Source organism: Megachile rotundata, chromosome 11, assembly GCF_050947335.1.
Source record: "Megachile rotundata isolate GNS110a chromosome 11, iyMegRotu1, whole genome shotgun sequence".
Lineage (NCBI taxonomy): Eukaryota > Metazoa > Arthropoda > Insecta > Hymenoptera > Megachilidae > Megachile > Megachile rotundata.
In genome coordinates this window covers 16,443,649-16,470,526 of record NC_134993.1, presented here as the reverse complement: position 1 = coordinate 16,470,526, position 26,878 = coordinate 16,443,649, and the positions used below count along the sequence as shown (strand labels likewise).

The following is a 26,878-nucleotide window of genomic DNA, read 5'->3' as shown; positions in this document are numbered from 1 at the left end:
TATTAAAATAGTAAATAAATTGCACAGATTTATTGGAAAAACTTTATTTCGAGTTTTATTTCGAACATGTTCGAAAGTTTCTTACAGTATGAAGCTGATCGACGAAAGATGTCAAATAAAATTAATATTGGATCGATTGTCATCGGAATAGAGTAGTGTAAAGCACTTGAAGAGTCACGGATTGTTCGTTATTTACCCTCAGCCGACATCGGGTCACTTTTGTCCCAAAAAATGAAAAGCTATCACTAATCTGAAGGACCCAAATATTGCAGACTCAACACATATTACTCTGCAGTGGGATAAAAATTCTAGTACAAATATTTTAGAAAGATATAAACTATGAAACATAAATTCTACTTTTCTATAACACCTATCCTATAAACATTACTACGTTTTCTAATGAAATTCTACAGCTATGGGTTAAAATTGACCCGGTATTGGCATAAGACGCTTTCCGAGGGTTGTAAAGCAAGCTGACAGCTCGCCACATTTTTGCAACGCGGACAAGAATCATTTCACAGCAAATTAGAAATAACTAATATATTTACAAACTTTTAGAGGAAGTTTTAAAGTTGGAAGTAATGATATTGATTAACTCTTTGTTCTTTTTCAATTGCAAATATAGCTAGAAGGCGGGCTGCGAGCACAGCTATATAGCTATACTTTATTTATTTAGAATTAAAAAGCACGAGGAACGCGTTTCACGCGCTCGAATCCCTTGTCCGCGTGCAAAACTATCGATTTTCAATCATGTCGGTTTTCATGAATAAAAATTCATTGCACCTTATGAAAATCTCTTTCCAGATTAGTTTACATTCGACTCTCTATTGTTTCAAGCTCGTTCTATATCATAATATTATATTCACTTTCTCGAATTGAAAAGGCTCCGTTGATCGAACGAAATAGTCACTTTTGCAATCACAGTCGCTGGAATAAATGTTTTAGTTCTTCAATCAGTATCCATTAACACGTTTATGATATAGGCCCCATGGTTAAACACCATCCGAGGTTCTGAACTATCGTCAAGATCTACATTTGACTTTCAATGTTTTTGCAAAATGTCAGTTCTTGTCGAGATGATTTTTTCACCTGGAACCCAGATTTCGTCAAAAGGTTATGTCTCGTTCAGAATTATTTAGCTTTAAGCTTTTGGGTGGAATCAAGGTTGTACTAAAATTGTTGCAAAAACATCTTCAATTTTTAGAATTAACCTCGAGTGCTCGCCTGATAACAAGATTTCGTCAAAAAGTTAAGTCTTGTTCAAAATCCGTCAATTTCTATCATAGCTTTAAGCTTCTAGCTGCGACCAAGGCAGTACTAAAGAGTTAGTTTTTTCAAAAACACCCTTAATCCGCAGAATTAATCTTCTTGGTATCAAGATTTCGTCAAAAAGTTAGGACTCGTTCAAAATTAGTTCGTATTATAGTTTTGAACTTCTGAGTGGGACCATGTTCTGGTAAAATGTTAGTTTTAGAATTAACCTGTAGTTTTCACTTGGTCATCAAAGTTATACCAAAGTGTGCCTTCGCTTTCTGTTAGCTTTGAGCTTCCATAATTTCGTTCATTAGCTATCAACCTTTATCTACTTTTTACACTGAGCTTTCACACCAAAATAGTTTCATACGTAATCATCCACATTTAACTAGTTCTAACTTTCACTTGGTACGACATCAAAATCGTGTTCAGAATCCTTCAGTACCGAAGCTTTGAGCTTCCAGTTCATCGAGCTAACCACGTTTCGCTAAGGGAATTTCTACCCACATCACGCACAAGGTTTAATTCTATCAAAATTTTGAAAAATCAGAATCAATCAGAAAGTCAATTATCGAACGAGTCGCTGGTACCGGGTCGATCAAATTCCTGCGAGGGTCCAGGCTGTCGATCGGGTACCAGCAGCCATCCTCACGTCCTTACGAACTTGTACACCACACCGAACACCAACACGCTGACCAACACTAGGACCAACGCGGTCACCACCTTCGCGAATGCGTTCAATCCGCTCTCCGTGTGTTGTTGAGGCCTTCTGGTCGGGACGCTCTGCTTCGAAGCCAATCCGCGGGCTAGAGCCGGGAATGCCAGACTCTGCGTGAACGTTAACTTGTGCAAGGACTCTGATAGAGAATATGGACCCACTGATCCTCGAGCTGCTGCCCTCAGCAGCGCGTACTCCAGATCCAGGGCGTCGAACATGCTGTACCTGTGCAGTATTAGAGACGTCAGATTTAATTATTTGGAACTTGGAAAGTTAGGGAGTGGGAATTTGCAGGGAGCTTTGGAAATTTGGAAAATATAAATGCAAACTCTTGAGAAACAATGTTTGAGAATTTTTAATTTGTCTTAAGTGTTTCGAAAAGATTGTCGAGTCAGAATTCGGCACCTATTAATATCTGGATAACTGCACGTGTTCCGTTGGTCGCATTTGCATGGAGCCAGGGTCACACCTTGACACGAGTCAAGATCGACGTCAGACCGTATCAGCCTGAGGGATTATTTCCAGCCCCGCTACCCCGTACGATAATTTCACGGATCGGGAACAGAAAAGGGTTGGTTCAGGGACGTTCCCCTTTTGTGGAGGAGACCGTGACAGGAAAACGTGGGAAGGAAATCAACGCCGTTTCCACTTTCTTTAAACATGAGACGTCGTTTAAATTCTTATCCCGTTCTCAATGGAACAGAAGTAGCCTTCTTTCACTGATATCGGCATCTTAAAACTTTGGAATTTAGGGATTTTGGGATTTAGGGAATTTGAAATTTTAGAATTTTTTAACTCTTTCTAATTTATAAATTTTCAATTTCCCAAATTTTCCATATGCAAATTCTCTAATTACCTGCTGCTTCGTCTCCTATCTTGCGAGTGCATGGAAGCAATGGCGGAGCTTGGCATGGATCGTAAACTGCTGGTAGTGGAGCTCGATGGACTCGGCGGAAGTGGAGGCTCCTCGTCGATGGAGGTCCTATCCGGCGTCGGGGGACTCTTAGACCCTGAATTATGGTGATTGTGATGCAAATGATGCAACTGTAGTCGAGCATGATCCGGATGAAGCAGGCTGGCACGTCGCGACTGCTGTGGAGTCGCGGCTGGACTTGTGCTCGCTACACCGCACGGTGATGGCGATGCCTTTTCAAATGACAATAGCATCTTTTATAATGCAGTTATTATTTTTAATATGTTTCTTATTATATTCATCAACGTTATTACATTGTTTCATTTTAAAGCCATATGTTTAAAAATGTAGCGAGTTAATAGAGAAAGATTATCATGGTTATATTAAAGAAGACTTGCTTTCAGTCTTACTATTTCTTTAATGGTAATCGATCTTCAATAGCTTTATGAATATGTAAGTTAATGTGTCGATGATCGCGTGATATATTTGGAGGAAGGTCTCCGACGACCTGGCGCCAAAACGCTTTTGATTTACGATGCAAGGGAGAATATTCCTTGTGAAAGCTTTCTCGTCTAGACTACCGTAAACCATCGATTCGTCTCATGTTACTGACCCATAGAGAACCGTAGTGTATGGAAATCAAATCTTCATAAAAAGTTAGACACGGTGAACGAATTGAATTAACACGGCGCAGTAGTTATTTGCATAATTAAATGAAAAAGATCGAGTCTAAAGGAATTTTAATACCTGTTAGCTGACACTGAAATATAAATGCACTACTTTGTATAATGGAGTGCATGGAGTCTACGGTGATATATGATAAAGTAGTTGATTTATTTTACCTGTATGGACTCGATGCCACTGTCGTTGACGTTTTCCTGGACGTCGGGAAACACGAATGCTTGTGCTTGTCCGTCGGCTTCGCCTCTCGGTGAATCGCTCGGCCATACCTGAAGAAGCGGAAGTCCGCCACGCGGCTCCGTGCAAACTTCCGCCACGACGTCGTTGCTCTGCTCACCCGTACTGAGGCGCAATCGGCCCAGCTCTCTCAATGGTTTCTGTCAAATAATTGTATCAAAATTATTGCATTGTAACAACATTCTCATAACATTGGTTTCCCGAATTGATTTTGAGCGTGGAATCTTCACGTGCTGAATTCTCATGCGCTGCATCGCCACGCGTTGAATTCTCACACATCGAATTGTCACGCGTTGATTCTCTAAGTATTTTGCTGTACCCTCAACACCTAGAGCTTTCAGCGATTATAGTTCAGATGATCTTATACTCGAATACGTGTCTATGGCAAACAAAGCACAGTCGAACGGTTCACAGTGAACTTTGCACTTTTATTATTGTGATAAATATTAGCAGTGAACTGTTGCTGCCGAGAAGTGTCGCGTGCCATCCTACGTCATCGACGATTATAAAAGAGTGAAGCGTATAGCGACCTTCATCGTGTCAATGTAAACAGGCCGTAATGAGAAAAACCAATCCGAGGATATTTCAGGAAGTCATCGGCTGCACGGGGGTCGAAGACTTTCGAACTTTTCCTCGAACTGTAAATCACCGAAGTTCGATCATTCGTGTTCATGCATCGCCAACTTTTGTCTCAACTCCTACAAGGAACAAACGCGAGTTTAATCGATTTATGCGATTTTGTACAAGATTTTTAGATCTCAAGAGTGCCATCAGTCGATTGACGCAGCATGGTCTTCCTCGATATTTCCGACTGATTTTCACCACGATCGAACCATTGACAGGCTCTGTGTGACGTAAATGCAACGTGCATAATGTGTTTTGCGTGCATGCGAACGACGCCGTGTTATCTCCTCCTGGAACGCCGTTATGTCAGACACAGAGGGATCTGTTCCATCACATTGCGATCTGTCGCGTTCCGTTTAAGATATCGAATACTGCGGACATTTTCTCCCCGAGAAATCGTAATATTTATTCAATCGAACCGTGCCTTTCAATATCGGCTACCATTTTGTTTTCCAACTTGCGAGGTTCGCAGAACGTCTCTCTCACCGATACAAATCTAACAATTTATGCACACACGAGTGAAGCATATTTGACACGTATTGTAATGCGACATATACGTCGTTTAAGTAAAATATCCCTAAAAATAAAAATGCTAATCGAAATGCAAGTCCCTCTTGATTAATCACCGACAGGGACTGCGACGTGACAGGTTGTTTCGACTCTGTTCGGATATCCTGAAATAGCACGACATTTTATCGAGACCACGACACAAATTTATCTTTTCCCGACGACTTTTTCCTATCGGTGTATAATTAGCGCGATCTCGTACGAAAAAAAATACCTTGCTGGTCAAACAGGCGATGCGAACACAGATCGATACAGCGCAACCAGGAAGCTCTCTAATGAAGCTGGATGCTTCTCTGCAGGTTTCCCGGAAGGAAGGAAGCGAATGTTATTCAACATTTGCAGGGCAAAAGGTGGAGGAAGAAAAACTGTCATGGGAGAGAAGTAGCAGCCATTAAAGTTGCAAATTTACCTCGAAGGATTGTTCGATACAATACATTCGTTTGTTAAACATTTACCTCGGTAAAGGATACTTGACCGACAATTTTAGTTTCTTTGTGCAATCGACACAATAGAAAACTTTAGGTCTTGTTGATCAATTAATTTACGATTTTTACATGATATTTTTGGTACACCTTTCTGGCGATCGATGATCATTATTGAAAAGGAACTGGTTGTAATGCGGCAAAGGGCTGCCACCAAAGTTTGTGTCATTTTTGGTGGCTAAAAATTTGGACGTTCGCCAAATCGTTGTTTCGTTGAAACCGCAGATCCTTTTTCTAAAAGAACCACGAAAGAGCTACAAATCGGTTTGCGCCACTGCGTACAAAACAATAAGAAGAAACTCATTTCCATCTGTGAATCGAACATTCCAAGAGCTTATTTCTTCTCGCTACCCTTTTTGTTCTTGCGTATTTCGCACTGAATTTTAATTTGACCTATATAACCAGTTAATTTATTTGCCTACTATATTATTAACCTCAGTGCATTATAATTAAAATATATTACTAACTTCGACATACTACGATTAAATTAGATTTATCTAGGTTTTACATTATAGAACAATGTTTTCATAAAACAGTTTTATTTATAATAATGTTCCTATAAATATTATTTTCCAGTGACTAAAACTCTTTCACTCGAATTTAATTCAATTACCGTTGCGCACATATTGACCGAGCACCGCCATTTCGGTGTTGATAAATAAGCTATGAGAAAATTTTCAAAAAAAGAATTCGAACGACTGAATTTTGCACTCGTCCCCGTGCTGGGAAAATTTATTTTTACGTCCTGCCGTTTCTCTCATTTTGTTCTCGCAAATCTGTGTCAACGAGAAAGACCGAAGCAAAAAGGTGAGAAATATCTGAATTTTTATTTTCAATTTCAGTGATCTCGCGCTCGTTAGATGAATTATGATAGCATCACGAGATTTAACGTGATTCACGATATACCGTGTCAGCGATGAACTCCAAACGAATTAATGAATCTTGTACGATTCGTCGTTCGATGGATTATGAACTGAACGACGTTTCTGCTAAATTAAAGCTCGAGAAATTAATTAATTCCGCATCCTCAGTCAGCCGTGGATTATTAAAAACTTTCCCGCCCGGAGTGGATATATCGAACGAACATTTTTCTGGTCGCCAACACAAATTATATGCCACCTTAATATTTTATTTTCTGGTTAACTTCGGTAATCAAAATGTCAAAATTTTATTAAGTAATTATTGCAGAATCCGACACGATCAGTTGGGATTAGGTCTTTTAAATAATTTCGATAAAAATTGTTATTAGCAATTTTCAACAGCCACATGATCAAACAATGCTTTGACGAAAAGAATGTTCAAGACGCAGGAATTATTCAAAAAAGATGAAGCGTTATTTACAATACAGTAGCTGGCTCGCTTAATCCATTAAAAAGCACTTTGAATAGGTGAGTAGGGGTTGCAGGGGGTGGAGTCGTAATCGCAGCCAATGATTTGCGAATCGTGTTGAACAGACACACAAAACGATGTTCGTGACCGTGACTGAGAAATCTTGCCCGGTTCGACCTTGACATAAGGTACGGTCGATGAAGGAACGGAAACGGGGGTGCTTTTCTCGTGCGTGTAAACAGAAACACCCTTCTCCCAAGAATACGACGAGTATGTTTAATTTCAACGGCTCGATCACGAAATTATCGCCTGTGGCAATCTTCCAACAATATTTTCACCCTTTCGGGGCTATGAATTTTAAGGGATAAAATTATTTCGACCGGGGGAAATTTTCGATAACTGATTTGAGACTAATGGAAAAGTTAAGGGCTGATGGGTGCAGATTAATTGACTTTAAACTGCAGACGGCGAGGATGGGTTCGTTAAAAGGTCTTCATCCCCGAGTGGATCACGGAACGTTAATGAGAATGAAAGTAAAAGCGGAATTTACTTTCCTGCTCTGCTACCTTCTTGACTTAATCTCTCTGGGGTACGAACTTCCATCCCTTACTCGATGACACTCCACTCGAAAGTTTGCGTTCCTTCGTCGTTAAATTAAAAGAACGTAATGCTAGGGGTGAATTCAAAATTCGACCAAAGGTTATTATTCCCGGAGTAACTTTCCGAGGGGTGAATCGCAGAGGTGCAGCCTTGAAACATTAATTAAAAGCGTCGCCAGCACATGCTACCCCCGTTGATGCCTCAGATGGTTTGAAAAGGTGCGACGAGCATCGTTCGACGTTGTTTCGTTTGAAATGCAGAAGGATCTCGTTATACCGCGACGAAAAACCACCCCTTTTATTTGAATAATCCTACGCAATGGAATACGAAATCACGGAATCGTGAAAAATCGAGAGGTTTCATTATGCGGAATACATTTCCGCGTTTTATCGTTGTTTCCACGCAACTCTCGTTCGTTTATGAAAGTTGTCAGGTAAGAGGGTTCGCAAACCCTAACGAAATTCATCCCCTTGACCGTCGTTAGCACGCTATCGTCGGAAGGCGTATGGGTTTCTTGATAAGGGTGATGAAACCGAAATAAAGCTCCTTGATTTTTCAAGAGAATCGTCATTCAACCCCCATAAAGGATAGTTCTTAATTTTAATTGTAAATGGAGAATAATTTCCTTAAGAAGGGAAGGAATCTTTTGATGAATATTTGAAGAATCGAGCTTTACTCCTAAATAACTAGGGGTGGATGAAGAAAATTTGAGTAGACAAATTTTAAGGGTAAGGTAGTAATTAAGTTTAAGGGAAGTTTAACATTCTTAATGCAGAATTTAACGAACACAGTAAATAAAGGGAAACAATTTTGATGAAAATGTCTCATTCTCACCCCCGAAGTACCTTAGCAATTCGTTGGAGGTATTCATATTACGTTCACCCTTTGAATACTGGGCCGCACAAGTTCTTTACGATCCTCCCCAGGATATAAACAAAGGCACAATCACCTCGTAAGCCACCCCTAAGGGTAGATTATTCAAGCCCCAACTCATGATACTTTAAAACCTAATTTAAAGAACCCATAGTGAACTATGTAAAATACAACTTCTTAGAGGGTTAATCTAATCCTCGGAATATTACTAAACACCCTCCATAAATAATTCTACAGCTTTAAATTTCACGAACGAAATTGAGTAATTTGCACGAGAAGCAGTATAGTCATAAAAAATTAGAATACAGAATTGACAGTTTATTTCTACACAGTCAGCAGCATAACAGCAGAGTTCACCCTCGGGGGTAGAAGTCAAGAAAATTGCACCAGACAGGAAACTATAGATGCACTTTAATCAAACATCCCATCAAACGATGCAACACCATCTTAGAATTTCTTCAAAATCCGACATGTAGTATATTTCCACCCTACTACACTTTGTTTCCAACGAAAAGCAATAGAGGGTTCACCCTAGGGAGCGGAACTCAAGAAAATTGCACGAGACAAGAAACCCTAGGTGCACTTTAATCAAACAACTTGAACGATGCACCACCGTAGAATTTACGCAAACTTCATGTACCAAATTTTCACACTATGTGATACTGATGGAATGATAATGAAGTACCGAAACTCGAATGTAGAACGCGAGCTAATTATAGTAGATGAACTTCACTGTTTAGAGAATTCCATAGAAACTTTAAAATTATTTTTAAATATTTAGATACGTCATTTTTCTACTCCGGTTGGAAAATGTTCAAAGTTTGTTTCACCAATGAAGTCGTCGGATAACATCAAGTTATAAAACAGGGTTGGCATGGACTCAACCTGCACCAACACAACACATGTATTACATCAAATATTAAATTAAATAATATCTGACAGTAGTAAAATAGATAAAATACCAAATTTCAAGATACATTTAGTTAACTTGATAAATTAAAAAAATATGAACGATGACCCTTAGGGACCCTAAGGTTGTATCCGCATTACTAGTTAAACGAAGTAGTGTCGAAAGAAGTAAGAAATTAGACGCGTTACAGAAAGAGGAGCGAAAGGTGCACCCTGAAGAGATGAAGTCTGAGGAGAAACGTAAGCAGAGTAACCCACCTGCATGTTTCCGAGGCCGAGCTCATGGCCAAGGGTTTTCGGCACGATCGTTCGCCTCGTGCCAGTGTTCGGCTAGCAGCTAACGTTTCTGCTGGTCGGTCTCTTCGGGGTTCGAACTGCGACTGGTTCCGCTCGTCAGGACAGCCCGAGACAGGAGCGTGCTCGGAGAGTGGGAGAGGGTGGGTTGGCTCGGTCCGGTAGCTGAGTTAAAGGTGGGGATGGGGATGAACTGTGTTTCACTGCAGGGGTGAGAGAGGTTCAGCACCGCGAGTTCTGACGAGAGTTTGATTTACCCCTCGAGTTCCAGTCTGATCGTTACCAAGCTTGATGCGAGTAACTGGTGGTTACGATACGAGTCCCCCACTTGTACACTGTGAATGCTTCCTGTTTGGAGAAATTTCATTTTTCGATTATTTGAAAATCATGGTGATACCTGACGATATTAATTGGAAGTATAGAATGAAATTGCTCGTTGGCCCTGCTTTCAGAGGGAATTGGATTTTGGAATGTGTGCTTTGTTGTGCTCGGCCACTTTGATGTGGAGTGTATGGATGGCGTCGAAAATAGAAAATTAATGGCAATATGCTATTAATGGGAAAATTAATGACGATACTAATAGCGACATGACAAATTAATATCGAGCTATTGTGGGACATAGATTTCTCCTGGTAGCAACTCATTATTTGCTGAGGTTTCAGCAATTTATTTGCTACTATAGAATAACGAAATATTTTTTATAAGATTCCCAGATCCCAACAATAGAGGTATTTCATAATTGCTTACGAAGATACGACCATTATTCGGTAGGACTTGATGGGTTTTTAAGGGTCGTGAACGCCGAGGGGTAAAATGTTCTCGAACAAGTGCGGTAGGAAAGAAGGGGATGCACTAGGATTACGTGGATTTTCGGTATTAATTGCTGGGGTGGCTTGGTTTGATTGCCGAGAAACAGAGCTGGGAAACGGTATCGGGCTTGTTTGCTGTTGCTCGTGAAAAACATGCGTGTTGATTGTTCCATATGATATTTTTTTTTCGATTGATTTCCTCAACATTGGTAGATGCTCACACGGAAGAGAATTAGTCGCAAAAATATTTAAAACTGCATACATAGTTTGTTGTAATCTGCGTGTGTTAATTTGAGGGATAAAGCATTGTTCGCAGAGGAAATGCAGCAACGATTTGTTGGAAAATTCGTTCGAATTACCGGAAGATTGGAAGAGTAAAACGGTAAGTGCAGGAAAATGAACAGCGAGACAGTTCTCTCAAGTGCCTGGATACGTTCTTCGCGATAACGAGGACTCGGCGGAAATCCGGTTGAAGCTGCCTTAAGGCTTCCGGAGAACAAAACTTCGAAGCCGGGAAACTGCATTAGGGTTATTCTGGACGGGATGAATACAAAGTTTAGGAAATTACTGGCGTAAGGATGAACAAAAGTGGTGGTAACAAATTAATTATTTGCACGGAACTTAATTCTGACTAAACAGAAAACTAGATCGAATTAAACAACAATATCGAATTTTAAAGTTGTGTAGATCAAAATAAAAGTTGAATAAAGAAAGGAAAACAGGTGTCGGACAATAAAGAAAAGAGAAAAACTACCCTCGTCGGTTCAAAAGATGCATCAAACGCGACTCACCCGTTAAAAATCGCCGATCAACAAAAGCTGTGGTCCATAAAATATCCTCGTGCCGACATCAAAAGGCCGAAACAAAGAATTGAACGTTAGAAGCAAAGAGCAAGAAAAAAAGAAATACGATGCGGTTGAAAGGATCGCAGGAGGGGGTGGTTAAAGAGCAAAAAACGAAAGTGCCAAGTGTAATTGATAAGGGTGAAAATTGAGGTTCTTAAATTTTGAATTTGAAGACATTCGAATTGTCCGCATCGATGCGCTGAAACTACCCTATCCTTGTTATCAATTAATTAAATACTTGAATTGCCCAACTAAAATTCGAAATTAAAATTCGAATTTGAGGGATACTTGGATACACGGAATAATTGAATTTTGGTAACAAGCACGGTGCAAAATATTAAAAAACGAGATGGAACGAGCCGCAGAAGAAGCTCGAAAGAGAAAAGAGGGAGGTTGAGGACGCGACGCCGGCGCGAGAGGAACCCCGTAGGTCAAGGTCGTCGCAGGTGGCGTCAAGCCCCGTGGTACGGCCCTGAGAGACCCGCTCGACCGTCAGAACGTTTCGTGCAGGACGATCTTCGAGATCGATATAACCAGAACCACACGCCGACCCCCGTTCGAGCCCCCCTCGTTTCCTGCAACGCGGAAACTGATAGGGGTTGTTGGGCTCACGTGCATCGATCCGCTACCTGCACTTTCCTTTCGACTTTGCAATTCCCATTAATTCCCCCAAAGTGGGCGTTGGTCCTCCGAGTTAGCCCTTTTGCTTGCTGAGGGCATGGTTTAGGCTGGTGCGTTGACCTTCGTCGGATAAGGGCGAGGATAAGGGATTTACGCCTTGTTTGCAGGGGTTAATTGGTGGGACGACTGGCGATGGTATATAGGGTTCGATTGTTTAGATTTGCGGAGGCAGCCTATGGCAGGATAAGCTCTTAGGGTGGTCGGAGAGATTGATTGATGTGTCTTGGATTATTGACTGTGATAGCGATACTTCGGTTTATGTGGATAGGCGTAATACGATGCTGGAGAATCTACTGTCATATAGGAAATTATTGCTTGGGAGTAAGATACAATTTAACATTTTCCTTCTTGGTACATTAAACGAAGATGATTGATTAGGGTGTTCAGAGGGATTATATCTTGAAGTACTTGTTGGGATATTTTGACACCGGATAAACTGGAAGTATCCAGAGGTATCCTGGAAATAAATTATAATCACTTTTGAATTATTAGCTCATATAATGTTTGCCCTTTGACTTTACATTAACTAGACTCGATCTGCCCGAACTAGGCAGACATATATTCGCACCGTGTGAAGAAACAGATCACTATCGTGTTGATTTATTAGTTAGCATTAATATACTATGTCTCGTATCCTGTTACCGGGAGTAACGAGTGACGATAAATTGTTAGTGTGTTAATCACTGTCACGTCGTGTGAAGATATAATATCGCGTTTCGCGTAAAATTTGTGACAACGGACCGCATTTGGAAGTTTCGATAGGAGATTCGATACCTTTCGGTAAATTGCCCTTGAGCTGGATCGATGGACTTCTCGAAAATGGTTGATCGTTAATGGCTGGAAACTTTTAACGATGATATAACGTTTGGTATTTTCGCCAGGACAAAAATGATAAATCGTCCAAGTGCGTAGAGTGGTGTCAGCTTTGTAAAGATGAATGTACGTTTTTGGTTTCGGATGTATTCGATGAAACCAACAAATTGCTAGGGTATTGTAAGGATTTATCTCATCTTGAAATAACTTGCAGCAAAATTACCTTCTGACTTTACGTATTTAAAGCTGTTGTTTGCCATCAAGGGAGGGTCAAGGTTTGCCTCCTCTCGGATTAAATTCACTCCGCAAAAGGTTGATTCAATTTTACTTACAAAGGAAGAGAATTAAAAGCGAAACCTACCCTCAAACATTATTTTTACCTCTTACAATAAGATGATAAATTGTATCAAAAAGTTAAGACCGAGAATTTCTAAGGTAAATCTGAGCAACGAAAATATACCTGGAAGGGTTTGCTTAGGTGGATCGACCTTGAAGTTCTTCCGGAAAATTCTTACGATCGAGGTTATCCGACGAAATTTAATTTGCTCGGGCTACATAGTACCCCTAGAGGATTACAACATTCAGATCACGTAATTGGAAGCCTAGTACCCTCGATCAAGGTTTACAGCTATCTCAGATCGAATACGTCTGCGATTTGTGATTCCGTGTTCTTTACCTTAGAAATAAAATGCGCAATCTGAGGTCACATAATCTAGTCATCATTTTTAGTCAAAATTTATGATATGAAATTATTATCTAATTCTAATTGCAGGTGTTAAGTAATATATCTCCAATATATTGTTACTATTTTATGGACACTTTTACTTTTTCTACTTTTTTTAATGATAAAACTTCCGTCAGTCAAACTCAGGGTCGTAGAAAGTATTTGATCGCCTCCGGAAAGGATAATACACGTTATAGGCGTCGAGGGGTGGGTTTAGGGGTGGCAGGACTGTTCGGCCAAGGACGTATGGGGTCAAGTCCTCGGAATGCAACAGATAGTTGTCATGCACTCGTGGCTCTTCCTAAGGAAAGGATGCAGTTCTCTCTCGTTATATTGCCACTAACGAATTAAATAAATTTCATAATTCAAAAGGTTGATGAATTTAAAAATTCTTACACTCTGAAATTGTCTTTCTAAAGTTTTAAATTCTCACCCACCAAAATTCCAACTTCCTTATAAAAGTTTACGTGAAAATGGCACTATAACGAAAATGTATATTTCCTCGCTGAATCAGCAGAAAGCCTATATTGTAGGTATAACCATCGATAGGTTAGTTCAGGGTGGATTACAGACTCTTTTTTGTGGGATTGTTGTGTGGAGACGTTTTTTGTCAGCACTCAACACGACCCCTTTTTACCCTCTGACAAGCCACTTCTTCCGTTTTTTGTGAATCGATAAATTGTTGGTTAATGTGGTTCGTGCAAAATGGTGAATAATTTGGAGGGTGAACTTTGATGAAAGAACTTTGATCGAATGCCTTGATAATATAATGTAAGTTTCTTGCGTGGTCGAGAAAAATTTTTCAATTAGTTTTTCATTATTAACCTCGAAACAATGTAACATTTAACGTACAAACTTTTATGCAATTATTACAATTGAATTTTACAGTGAATAATACAGATTTAGCCAAATTTAAAAAATAATAAATTAATCGTAAATTATTCTATATTGCAGGAGAATGTACCGATCGAGAGAAAGGTACGCATCGATCATTAGTACACCTCGATCATGGATCTTCATGGATCCTTTAATGGAGAATCAGATGAAGCACGCTAGATGGAGCTCAGTGTTCATTAATGGAAGCGGATTTTTCAATCCGCTTGTTTAGGCCGCGGGCAGAGAAAGCTTGCACCAACCTCGAAGGCTTCAGCTGATATCGCCGTCTCTTCTTCTTCTTGTTCGTTTCCTTTCACCATTGCATATGTCACGTCAGGGCCGTGCAATGCCTCATGAAAACACTCAAAGAGCACTATCACACAATTCAACGACAAGACAATTTCTTCACGATTACAATTGACGCCATTCAAGCATATGATAATATGTTTGATTCAGCTATTGATGATGTACATTTTACATGATTGGAAAATAATTGGATATGATTTCCTTTGCATATTATTTTATGACACAGAAGACTAGCTTTCCAATTAAAATTTAATTCGGTCCAGACAATAAATATCTTTTCGAAATGTCACTCGGTTATTAAGTCTTCATAATACCAGATATAAACATGTTCATTTAGCATCGCAATCAGCACAAAACGATAAAATCAATTAGTAATGCGAGGGGTAGCAACATCCCTAATGGGACATTACGAATTTACGTAAATGCAGTTTCTATTAGATTAACGCCGTGACGATCGGGAGTGGCATAATTTCAAAGCAATTTAATCGATGCACACAATTACGGTAGCAATTATTATGACGGGAGAATATCGTTGCCATTGTAACTTGTGCTAAATGGGTGGACAAAGCGTGATCTAGCTCGTAGAAAATTAACAACAAAGACTGAACACTCCATAAAAATCCGAAATATTTTAGAATGTGTAGAGAGACGGAAGAGAAGGTATATTGATGTTAATTAAGAATAAGATCCAGCCGAAAAAAAGTGAAATCTTCTATGTGTTCGAGTTTCTACCTGAAGAGTTGGTACATCGATTCCGCGAAACACACCGTGTCATGAAGTCATGTGCACGTATCGAAATTTCATTGTGAAACGCCGTGAACCGGCTCGAGGTCTGACTTTTATCGTTAAATTCAGCCTTTGGAATTTGCCCTTTGCAAGAGACGGATCAACCGTGCAGCAGCAGACGACCTGTGTGTGTGACCGAAGATCGTTCGATTGTTCGAACAGCACGGTACTATGCACGATTCTAATCTACCCGAAAATTTGTAGAACGTTTTAACCCCTAATCGCGCAGCTCGTTATATACATCACAACTTTCATTTATTTTTTATAAAAGATATTTAAATATTAAATGAATAAGTGGAAGATTACATCGCTTTCTACAACATTAATCTCTGCTTCGCCATAAAATCCATGGGATTCGAATCAGCAAACAATGAAGAGGAAGTACACGTTACATAGGTGCCCACGTTTCCGGCAGTATGTGCACCTCGATGATTCGCGTGATCGAGGAGCACGATCGAGGCAAACAAAGACCCTTCATCATCTCTACGATTCTCAATCTTCAGTGCCGTGTGATGTATTTAGAAAGTGATCCGTGAAAATGATAACGATGCATCGTGCAAACATGATCGATCGTTGTTTCTTGCTGAAAAGTGTTGGTTTATTATAATAGGTTCCTATGTACGCACTGATCGTTACAACAAAATTCATAGTACCTTACAAATTATAAATTTATTGTTGAACGTAGAGAATTGCATACTTTTAGCATTTTCTTATAACAATTGCCAGAAGTTTTTACGTGGATTACATATTGTGTAAACTTTGCTTGTACTCGTTGAATAAGTACACGTATGAGCACGTGTTCTATTTCCCACGTGTTGTAACATCACTCATCGCATTAACTAACAATGCCAACTCCAAATCTTTGCCACAATTTAAATTAAATTTCGCACATTTATTTTGAGAATGAAGTCGTGCGAATGAATGACATGCATTGACCCGTACAGAGATTTAATTACCTCCGCACCGATGAATTGCAAACATCTATGCACATTTGTAGAATCCTCAATTACGATTCAACCGAAGCAAAGTTAATTTCTAAATTAAATACTCCTGGAAATCGATAACGCCGTTGAAATTCCATTTCTAGAAGAATAAAAGGAATCGAGATCAGATATGAAATCAGATAGTAGAATTAATTCGGAACAGGAAATTGTAATTAAAAGAATATTCGCAATTTGCAAGAAGAGAAACCATTAAGATCAGAATCGAATCGAAAGATAATAGATTCGATACAGCGCATTATCAGCACAGAATCGTAATTATGTACCACAAAATAGATCTACGGCTGAACGAGTTGCATCCGAGTTCGTTTCACTTTCGAACCCACGGAAAACTTGCATTTTCTCCATTACGTAAAAATATTCGTTGCGAAAAATACGCAAATTGCGTCACTTGGTTTTTCATCCGACTCCTTTCTTTTCGTTTTCTATCGAAACCTCAATGCTTTCGGTGAATTTCTTTGAAATCGCGTTCGATGAAGCGCGAGGACTTCCCTCGCTTTTTCTCTCAAAAATTTTATAGTAATTTGTATTTAGAAACTTCCGCCAAATTAATTACTATACCATTTTTGTCTAAGCATAAAGGGTTTGCCAGACGCGATTTCAACGCATGGGTTGATCCTAGTTGTTTTTAAAATTACGCTCCAGGTAACTGGTAAACAGTGCATCGATTGAGCGGCTGTTTACGAGATCGAAATTAGAGCCATGAACTCGACCGACGAGGCATCGATCCAAGACTTTCGACTCGTAAACTTTGCAAGAAAGTCTAGAATTCACTCGACTAAATGATTCTCCGAGCGAAGTGGCTGGATATAGATCGTAAAACACTGAGGACTTTGAGTTTGGGAAAGGATGTCATCGGAGAACACTTTTGAACTTTCAACTTTATTCTTGACATTTACAGCGATAGAACGAATAGAATTACTTCTTCTTACGATCATTCGTTTAATTAGCATTACATTATAATTTTTTACTATCCTGCATTCTGTACATATCGATACACCTGCTCTTCGAGGTTCGGTTCCTAATAATTATTTCAAGCCACTTAAAACACCTCTGTATATCAGGTGATAGTCTTCCCTTTATTATTTCATTACATTTATTATCGATGAATAAATATCAACCACAAGGTTGATCTGAAAATACTTGAAGCACACTGTGCGCGAGGTCATGAGGTCTCTTCATCGTTCTATCATGTTCCTTGTACAGCATGTGTTATTTATAATGTCAGTCCTGTTTCGCGTCGACACATTCCACAAGTGTCACCCCAAAGTTCTTGAAGCACCCTGTGACCACATTATGAACCGTAGCTGTCTTCCATCGCCTATGACCATCAACACCCTCAGTTTCAAAGAAGAAGTAAATAAAAAAATGCAAAGATCCTATAGTTCGTCAAGCATGGGACTAACGTTCCCCAAACGTTGACCTCCTACGCCAGTGTATCCCTCCAGCAGAATCGAGGCAACGTTTCTTGGATCAACATAGATCCAGAGGCGCAGGTCCAAAGAGGGGCGCAGCGTTAGTAACGTGGTGGTGGAAATATAAGGCGCAGTGAGTGGCGAGGCTCAGTCAGTCCGTGATCGATACCTACGTCTTCAAGGTCCGTGTCCTTGAAGGAAGAGATCAAGTCCCATCCTCCAATTTGAAGCTCGAATCCGTGTACGGCGCCCGCGAGCGCTGATCTTCGTCCTCCGTTCCTCGAGTGGTGCCAGGAAATCCGCGACCCCTCTTCCGGCTGTAGGTCACTTCCGGTTCCCTCGACCACCCACCGATACGAGCTTAGTGACGGTAACGGAAGCGTGGATAAAACGGTGAGCCCGTACAACGACCACGGATCGTCGATCGTGAGCGGGAACGTTCAACGCGACGAGGATGAGGTCCTCGCTGGTGCTGCTGATCCTGGCAGCGATCGTTCTAGCCGGTGAGTAGCGTGTTTAGGATCTGGCCGAGTTTCATGGATTTTATTTCGGATCGATCGCGAAAGGGATCGATGAAAATCGATGGCTGAGGAGACCGACCAGCAGGAACGTGGCAGCCAGTGGGAACATGGTGGCAGTTGTGTTTGGAATTTCAATATGGAATTGAATTTCGTCGTATGCCGGTTCTTGTACGGCCTAGTGATCTTCCGTTTCGATCGTTTTATCGAACGATGAATCGTTTGCCACGCGAAAAGTACCGGTTCCTCTCGCCAGCGTATCCTTAAGGGTTTCAAGCCCGAGGTAAACTTAGTACACGCCGCTCCCGGATGTGCTCTAATAGCAGCACACGTGAGTCCCAAAATGGCGAACCGACATTTTCCCTCGTGCCAAATGCAGACGAGTGAAAATCGGGCCGAACGCGATTCTTGACGGCCGCCAGAGAGACGACAGGTTGCATAAGAGATTAGAGCGTGAAAGCCTCTCTGGGCCTGCTTGGTCCCGGATGGGTGACGTCACTGCCGTGCCCTGAGACACTAACGGGGTGGGGGAGGCACAACTTTCCCCGTTTGTCGTGGCACTGCACGAAACCGACGCGACGCCGCGCCGGTCACGCCGAACCGACTGGATCGAGAAGCTCGAGTTCCGATATCCTTTTAATCGCGACCTTCGATTTTCCGATTACCCCTGACACCGTGATCCCCTTCGCGATTTCAGATTTTGGACTCCTTGCTCTTCTATTTCAAAACTGGCGGTAAAATCCTTTGCTGTCGCTTTTGCAACCACCTGTAGAGTTCGTGAAATTTTATCGTTGTTGCATCTTGAGACTTTAACCTCAAGTCTTATGATTTACATTTTGAAATAATGTTTGACGAATTAAAAATCTTGAAACATAGTAATGTTTTATATACTCTGTTATCGGTTCATCAAAAAGATGAATTACAAATAAATAATTTTTTCAGTAAAAACGCTAAAAATTTATCCTCCAGATGCTGAAAGTGCTTGCACTATATTCAACATCTCATTTAATCTTTATCGATTGCAATGATAATAACTACCCATAAGTTGCAATGAACTCTATTAAAGAACTCGTGTATTTTGTCACCTCCACTTTTAAAGAGACTTGTAGCATTCTCACTTTTCAAGGAGATCAAGTGATTAAATTTTGCTGCCTTCGTAACGAACCGTCCGAGGTTCCTCGTGTCAACATTCCACGCTTGAAATTCATCGAGAGTTTCACTTTCTTCCACTCGAAATATCATGTTTCAAAAGCTAACAAGCTTCTTACATTTTGCACGGCGAACGATCGATCTTAAATCTTCCGAAACTTGGCTTCCTGCGCGAGAACATCAAAATCCAAAACTTTCACGTTCGAAACTTGGTTCCTCGTTCGCTACTTTCGAAAACGATTCGACCGAGCAAGCGTTTCGAATATTCACGTGTTCTTGGAGAGGAGCCTGCAACTTCCTCTCACGAGCTTCCGGCTCCGTGAAACCGATCGCTTCGACTTTCCTCGCGATGATCCGACTTTCACTCGAAAACGATCGATTCAAATCATTCTGCCACCTGTTCGATCGAAATTCCGGGACCGGGTTAGCTTAGGAATACAAATTCGAAAATACCGAAAAGGTTAACGCGACTAATCGAATGGAAAATAAAACAGAAAGGTGCGAGGCAGCTTTCTCCTGTTTCTCGGTGCTTTGATGCAAAATAACACGAACGCGAACACGAAACTACAAATAGAGGAAAATGACACGTGTGTTTTCGTGCGCGGAAAAATTGCAACGTTTCCATCCGCTTTCACGACATCGATTTCCTTCGATCCGAATTGAGTAAAAGTACTCGGCGAACAAAAACTCTATGTAATATTATTCGAAGATGAGTTACGTAAACAAAATAAATATTAGCGAAGATTACGTAAATAATTCTGTTGATTTTCGCTTCCGCCTCGGATAAACGCAAGTAATCGAATGTGGCTCGATTAATTTAACGGCAAAAGGCCCCATTAGCACGTTGATTGCATAAATCCTTATTTTTTTACAAGCGTCGACGATTTGAAGAAGTTTTATGAAGACGACGAAAGTTCGTTGTTTAATCGCTGTTTTAAAAATGAGAAAGGTGCTGAAGGTGTCTACGACTTTCGTTGATTGAAGGATAAATAATGGATAGTCGATGCGAATATTGACGTTAATTTCTCGCTTTCTATAATGTCATGGCTCATGTCGGGATTACGTAATCCTGAAACACGAATCGAAATTTCACCGAAGAAATTTGCGTGTTTTCAATAGCATTCCTGATCTTATAAAAATTCTAATCGTAAAATGCTATTAACATATAAATACATCTTCGGCATCGATGTTTCAATTCCGGAGTTTCTAAATTATTAACCCTGTAAATTATAGAGTATGCGAGGATAATTATTACTAGTCCATTTTTTACATTTGAGATGCATTTATTTAAATTAACACTTATTCAGAAGGTCCTTCAAAACCTTCAACCTCCATTGACCTCCAATTTTAATCAAATGTAAACCAGACGAAATGAGTTCGTATAAAAGGATCTTCGACCACCTATCGTTTTAGAGGGCTCGAATCGTGTGAAACGACAAGAAGACGCCAAGAAGGAGGACAGCTTCGAAAATGAGATCTGCAAGGACAAGGATGCAGGAGAATGGTTCAGACTGGTAGCAGGGGAGGGTGACAACTGCCGTGACGTGATCCAGTGCACCAGTTCCGGTCTCCAGGCTATCAGGTGTCCCGCAGGATTGTACTTCGATATCGACAAACAGACTTGCGATTGGAAAGACTCGGTGAACAATTGCAAACTGAAGAACAAGGAGAGGAAGGCTAAACCTTTGTTGTACACCGAAGAACCACTGTGTCAGGATGGGTTCCTCGCTTGCGGAGATGGCTCCTGTATCGAGAGGGGTCTTTTCTGTAACGGCGAGAAGGATTGTACCGATGGATCCGATGAGAACATTTGTGGTAAGATTTCTAGGATTTCATTTTTTATTACGATTCGGAGTTACCACGCGAAAGAGATTAAGCAACTTTCACCGTATTCGTCCTCCAAATAATGACGAAGTGGATTGGGTACCTTGAACATTTGCAGACATGGACAACGACCCGAACAGAGCACCGCCCTGCGACCCTGTGGTCTGCGTACTTCCCGATTGCTTCTGTTCCGAGGACGGTACCCTGATTCCCGGTGACCTGCCGGCCAAGGACGTGCCTCAGATGATCACGATCACCTTCGATGACGCCATCAACAACAATAACATCGGCCTGTACAAGGAGATCTTCAACGGGAAACGCAAGAGCCCGAACGGTTGCGACATCAAGGCCACCTTCTTCGTGTCCCACAAGTACACCAACTACTCGGCCGTACAGGAAATGCACAGGAAGGGACACGAAATCGCTGTTCACTCCATCTCGTAAGAAATATTCTTCCACGCGTCTAGCTTCTTTATGTTCTACGTGTTCTTCGAAAATTAACCAGGACCTAATGCTTGCGTTTCAAGTCACAACGACGACGAACGCTTCTGGTCAGACGCCGGCGTCGACGACTGGGCCAAGGAGATGGCAGGAATGAGGATCATCGCTGAGAAGTTCGCTAATCTGACGGACAACAGTGTAGTCGGTGTGAGAGCCCCTTACCTCAGGGTCGGTGGTAACAATCAGTTTACCATGATGGAGGAGCAAGCTTTCCTTTACGACTCCACCATTACTGCGGCCTTGAACAACCCACCACTTTGGCCCTACACCATGTACTTCAGAATGCCACATCGTTGTCACGGCAACCTTCAACACTGCCCAACTAGGTAACGCAATTTATCATCGCGAATCAAACAGCTACCCGGTGCCAATTTCACCAGATAGCAGTTTGGTTCACTCCCTTCATCCGTCGATCCAATTTGTTCCCCAGGTCGCACGCAGTCTGGGAGATGGTGATGAACGAGCTGGACCGTCGCGAGGATCCTCAGAACGACGAGTACCTGCCCGGCTGCGCCATGGTGGACTCCTGCAGCAACATCCTGACCGGTGACCAATTCTACAACTTCCTGAACCACAACTTCGACCGGCATTACGAGCAGAACCGTGCTCCTCTGGGTCTCTACTTCCACGCGGCGTGGCTGAAGAACAACCCCGAGTTCCTGGACGCGTTCCTCTACTGGATCGACGAGATTCTGGCAAACCACAATGACGTGTATTTCGTGACGATGACCCAGGTGATCCAGTGGATCCAGAACCCGCGCACGGTCACGGAGTCGAAGAACTTCGAGCCGTGGAGGGAGAAGTGCGTGGTCGACGGACCTCCTGCCTGTTGGGTGCCACACACTTGCAAGCTCACCTCGAAAGAGGTACCCGGAGAGACCATAAATCTGCAGACCTGCGTACGCTGCCCCAATAATTACCCATGGGTGAACGATCCAACCGGTGACGGCTTCTTCTAGGCCTACCGTGTCGCGTTCCTCCTTCTCGTCTAAGTCAAACACTCTGATCTTGATCTTCCTGCAACCCTACCCCTCTTTGCTCGTCCTGCCATTGGTCGATCATCCTTCACGAGTTTCACGGTGGACGTGGGGTCGTCGACGACGTTTTCGGGCGTGGGACGAGGTCCATCGAGAGACGTACACGCTTCTCTCGTGTCTCGAGGGCTGGAGGATCGAGAACGGTGTAAAAAATGACGCGATCATCGATCATCCTTATCCCGGACCTGTCCACGCACGAAAACCGTCCATCACGTCACCAGCGATCTGTGATAAAGTTTCTTTGCGCCTCGAGATTCAGCGACCAGGACGAACACGACGACAAACGACGAGACAGTGAAACAATCCCCCTCCCCTCTCTTATCTTTAAGACTCGATGACGATCGAGCGACTTCTCGCTGGCCTTATAAAACCCCTACGAAAAGAAACGACGACACGGGATCGCAGCTAAGGATGGCCCGAATTTGTGTAATATAGAAACGCGTGTCCCTTACGTGTTCCCGAAGGATCCTTGCTGTTCGAGGGGACACTAATTTAGCTGGAAGATCGGACCGGTGTCCTGTAACCACGGGATATATCGATGATCCCTCAGCGATCGCCAAAACTATTCCCTCCCTACCCCTCGATCGGCGGACACCCTTATTTTTCTAAGGGTCAGCTGAACTTATATATATATATATAAATATTGTGTATGTATATTTTTAAAGCTAAGTGATAATATCAATTTACTGTTCTCGAGCCTTTAATAAAAGAGAAACCAGCGAAACACGTCTCCTTTATTTCCCACTCTGCAGGTTTGCTGTTGAAAGTGGAGCAGCGACTCGATTGTCAAGTTCAGAGATACTTTGTCGTTCAGTTAGGTTCATGACTCTAATTGCTATTGAACATTTTACTACGCTTTTCTTATTCTAATTAACCTTTTAATTAAATTGCAAGTACCATTGCCGAGTACTATGTTTAATTTGATTCATTTTTGTTTCATTACAATGAAATAGATTCATATTTAGGATCATAGAATTCAATACTAGTCCCGATATAGTACCTATAATAATAGCAAGTAACAGTGTTAATTTCAGTATCATTGTCTATAATATCAATATCAATTTCAATATAAATCCAAATACTAATACAGTAATAATAAATGTCTTGGAACAGTATTAAAGTTTCCGTCGATAATTTCTGAAATACGGTTCTTGTTCTCCATTTTTTATGGGATTCTAAGTACAAATGTATTGGTTGGAGAGAAAATTTTAATGCGTATTTTTGAATGAAATCAGAACGTCCGGAGTATGTTATAAGATCAAGGTCGGTCTGGATATCGGCGAATTTGCAATAAGGTTACAGTTACGAAATCGACGGGTCGTTTTTCGTCGATGGAAATTGGAACGGCGTCGCGTGTGCGTGGTCGACATTGCGGACAAGTGACAGGCTATAACGACGCACACTGTGGCCGAGAAAACGTCGACAGCATTCTTCGGAGCCCGTAGGTGTGACACGAGAAAGGCAAAATTGTCTGCACATTAACATTTCACGTGTGTTAGAAATCGAAAGATTAACTACAATATCGGTACCATCTTAAAATCGTCGGAATTCTACAACCAAAATTCTTCACAATTTCATCTCAGCTTACTGACTCAACGATTATACTTAATTGATTAATTAACCGTGCAAGATCGATCTGTTCAGCTCTCTTTGCGAGTATTCAATTGAGAAGCCATTCTAACAAAACACGTCATCGAGTACTCGATAAAAAATGTATGTTAATCACGATAATAACGGTACAACGGAGCAGGATAACGCGCAGAGGCAACAAACTATCGAAGAATGAAATCACTAGAGTCCACAATCACCGTGAATCAAGTAAAATGGCATTTAATAGCACAGTAGCAAGAAAAGCTATTGAGCAATGAAATTACAATGGCGAACGATTAGCTCGACTGTAATGAGACAAGGCGGTTTGTCGTTAGCGTTGATCAGAAAATAACGAATAGATTACCGTTAGTTTCCGCATGATGGAGAAAGAAAGGACGAGACAGTGCTTGGCCGGGTAAAAGCACGGTAACCTCGTCAAATACCAACCGACGTTCGCTGACTCGAGGTGACGATTGCATTCCGATGCATAGCCGCTCTTTCATAGCTGCCATTTTTATTCCATGACGAGCAGTCTTGGAATCCCGAAATTGAACGTAAAAACTCCTCTTCATAAACAGGTGGATGGCATTTCATGAAATACGATGGATGAAGAGGCTTAAAAATGATGGAACATGGTCCAAGGTGATGGAGAATTCGTGAAAAGTTCGGATCGCTGGTTTGGAAACTCGAAGCCTGATATAAGAGCCTAGGGATGAAAGGAAGGGTTTAAGTATTTATTGCTTTCAAAGTTTAAGCATCTTATGGGGACCTTCGGCCATATATTGCCAATATTTCAGGATTCTCGCACTAGATAACATTATCAATATTTCAATACTGTCGGTGAGATATTGTACGAGTTAGGCACGAATTAAAAAATCCAAGTATTAAGAATATTTTGTTAAGCATCCACATATAGAATTTCATGAATGACTTAGCAGTGCATCGAAAGATTAGCGCCCACGTGTTGTGAACATAATTGGTAGGTAAATGTTGCAACTAAATACCTCTATCTCGGTCGCATGAATTTTTGCAAAATGTTGTACTTAATCCATTAGACATTGACCAACATCGATATAATTTATGAATATACTTATCATGCGTGGTGAATAAATCATAAGTATCCACAAAACTGCATATTATGCGTCCCTGAAACTTTTCATATTTGTAAATTGGCTACATTGCAGCCGAATGATCATAATTATCTACCGAGTCACTACTCGATCCGTCATCTCATCGAGATTTATCGATTTCTTGTAGCGTAATTAATTCGTCTGACCATTGTACCTGCTTACCTCGTGAACGATAATATAAGCGAAGATCGTTTCCTCTTTCATCGACTCGAAATTGATCTCCCTTCGTGGAATGCACGCGAGCCAAGGCGATAAATGGCGTCAAGAACAGACACGGTAACGGGCTGAAAATCTCACGTAAGCGAAAGTAGAGAAAGCTGTGGCAAGGCCGTCCCTGGCTAAGGCTCCTTCGACAGGATACCGGTCCGATCATGCAGGAATCTCATTAACGTGCCCACCACTAGTCGAGTTTCAGGAGAATATGTACGTTTAGGGAAACGAACGTGAAACGCAACATGGAACCCAATCGAGACTATAAAATACTGCAACGATCAATATTTCAAGATTCTTGTTATTTATTGAAAATACTGAAATATTAACGTTTATCGATAATATTTGTCTGTGAGAATCTCTAAGCTAATCAGTATCGAATTCGAAGATTTGTACCTATCTTATCTGATCGATATATTGTGCTCGTGATTTACGGACACAATGACAGTGTCACTGTCAGCTTAGCCCTGAAATAGTTTCACGTTCGTCGATAAACATCTACATTCTACAAAATTGATTTTTAACAATCTCATTTAACACAAACCCAAATCTCCGTATTCAAGAAAAATTGACCCTCTCAGTTATGTTACCACATCCATACAATGATGGGTAATTATTACCATTTGAATCACATTGCAATAAATGAAATTTTTTTATGCAAATCGTTTTCGACACACGACCGCGTTACCGGGGATCTAGCATCTATTGCGAGTGCAGCGGAACACGTTGCAAAATCCATAGATACGGGGTCATTCCCATGTTTTACGGGTGCGAGCGGATCCGTAGACGGATAATCTAGCAACGAAGCGGATTTCCAACCGCCTCGGCCCTGGATTACATGACGTTTGACAGCGAAAGTTAGTCACGGATGCCCCCAGGGTGCTGTGCACCTCGCACAACTCTTGTCTCTCGACCTCATCCACAGGATGAACCGACAGGATGAATCTGGAATATTAAACGGGAGACGATGGTGTGGTCGATCTGCGGTTGGTCGAACCTTTACGCGCAGAATCTGGGACGTGCTCTCATTATATTGCTCCTGGTATTTCTACTTTGTCATCGTTTTAACTGTACCTCTATTTTAGAATGTCTTTTATAACAAGATTCGGTGGTAACTTTAATTAAAGCGATATCTGCGGTTGCAATTTTAGTTTCCATCACAATCTGCATTGCAATTTGTCG

The 26,878-nt window shown here is 41.3% G+C and overlaps 2 protein-coding genes across 2 annotated transcripts; one reads left to right on the top strand and one right to left on the bottom strand.

Moving 5' to 3' along the window:
* Positions 1-28: 28 nt before the first annotated feature.
* On the bottom strand, positions 29-9,607 carry LOC100880168 (uncharacterized). The gene is made up of 4 exons (XM_012295754.2): positions 9,446-9,607; positions 3,728-3,943; positions 2,829-3,118; positions 29-2,197 (listed from the first exon to the last, which is right to left on the bottom strand). The coding sequence occupies exons 1-4, from the start codon at positions 9,449-9,451 to the stop codon at positions 1,903-1,905; spliced, it is 807 nt and encodes a 268-aa protein (XP_012151144.1). The 5' UTR covers positions 9,452-9,607; the 3' UTR covers positions 29-1,902.
* Positions 9,608-17,871: 8,264 nt separating this feature from the next.
* serp (chitin deacetylase-like protein serp) lies at positions 17,872-23,490 on the top strand. Its single transcript, XM_003707750.3, has 5 exons — positions 17,872-18,240; positions 20,818-21,219; positions 21,347-21,668; positions 21,756-22,055; positions 22,160-23,490. The coding sequence occupies exons 1-5, from the start codon at positions 18,192-18,194 to the stop codon at positions 22,686-22,688; spliced, it is 1,602 nt and encodes a 533-aa protein (XP_003707798.1). The 5' UTR covers positions 17,872-18,191; the 3' UTR covers positions 22,689-23,490.
* Positions 23,491-26,878: the final 3,388 nt, after the last annotated feature.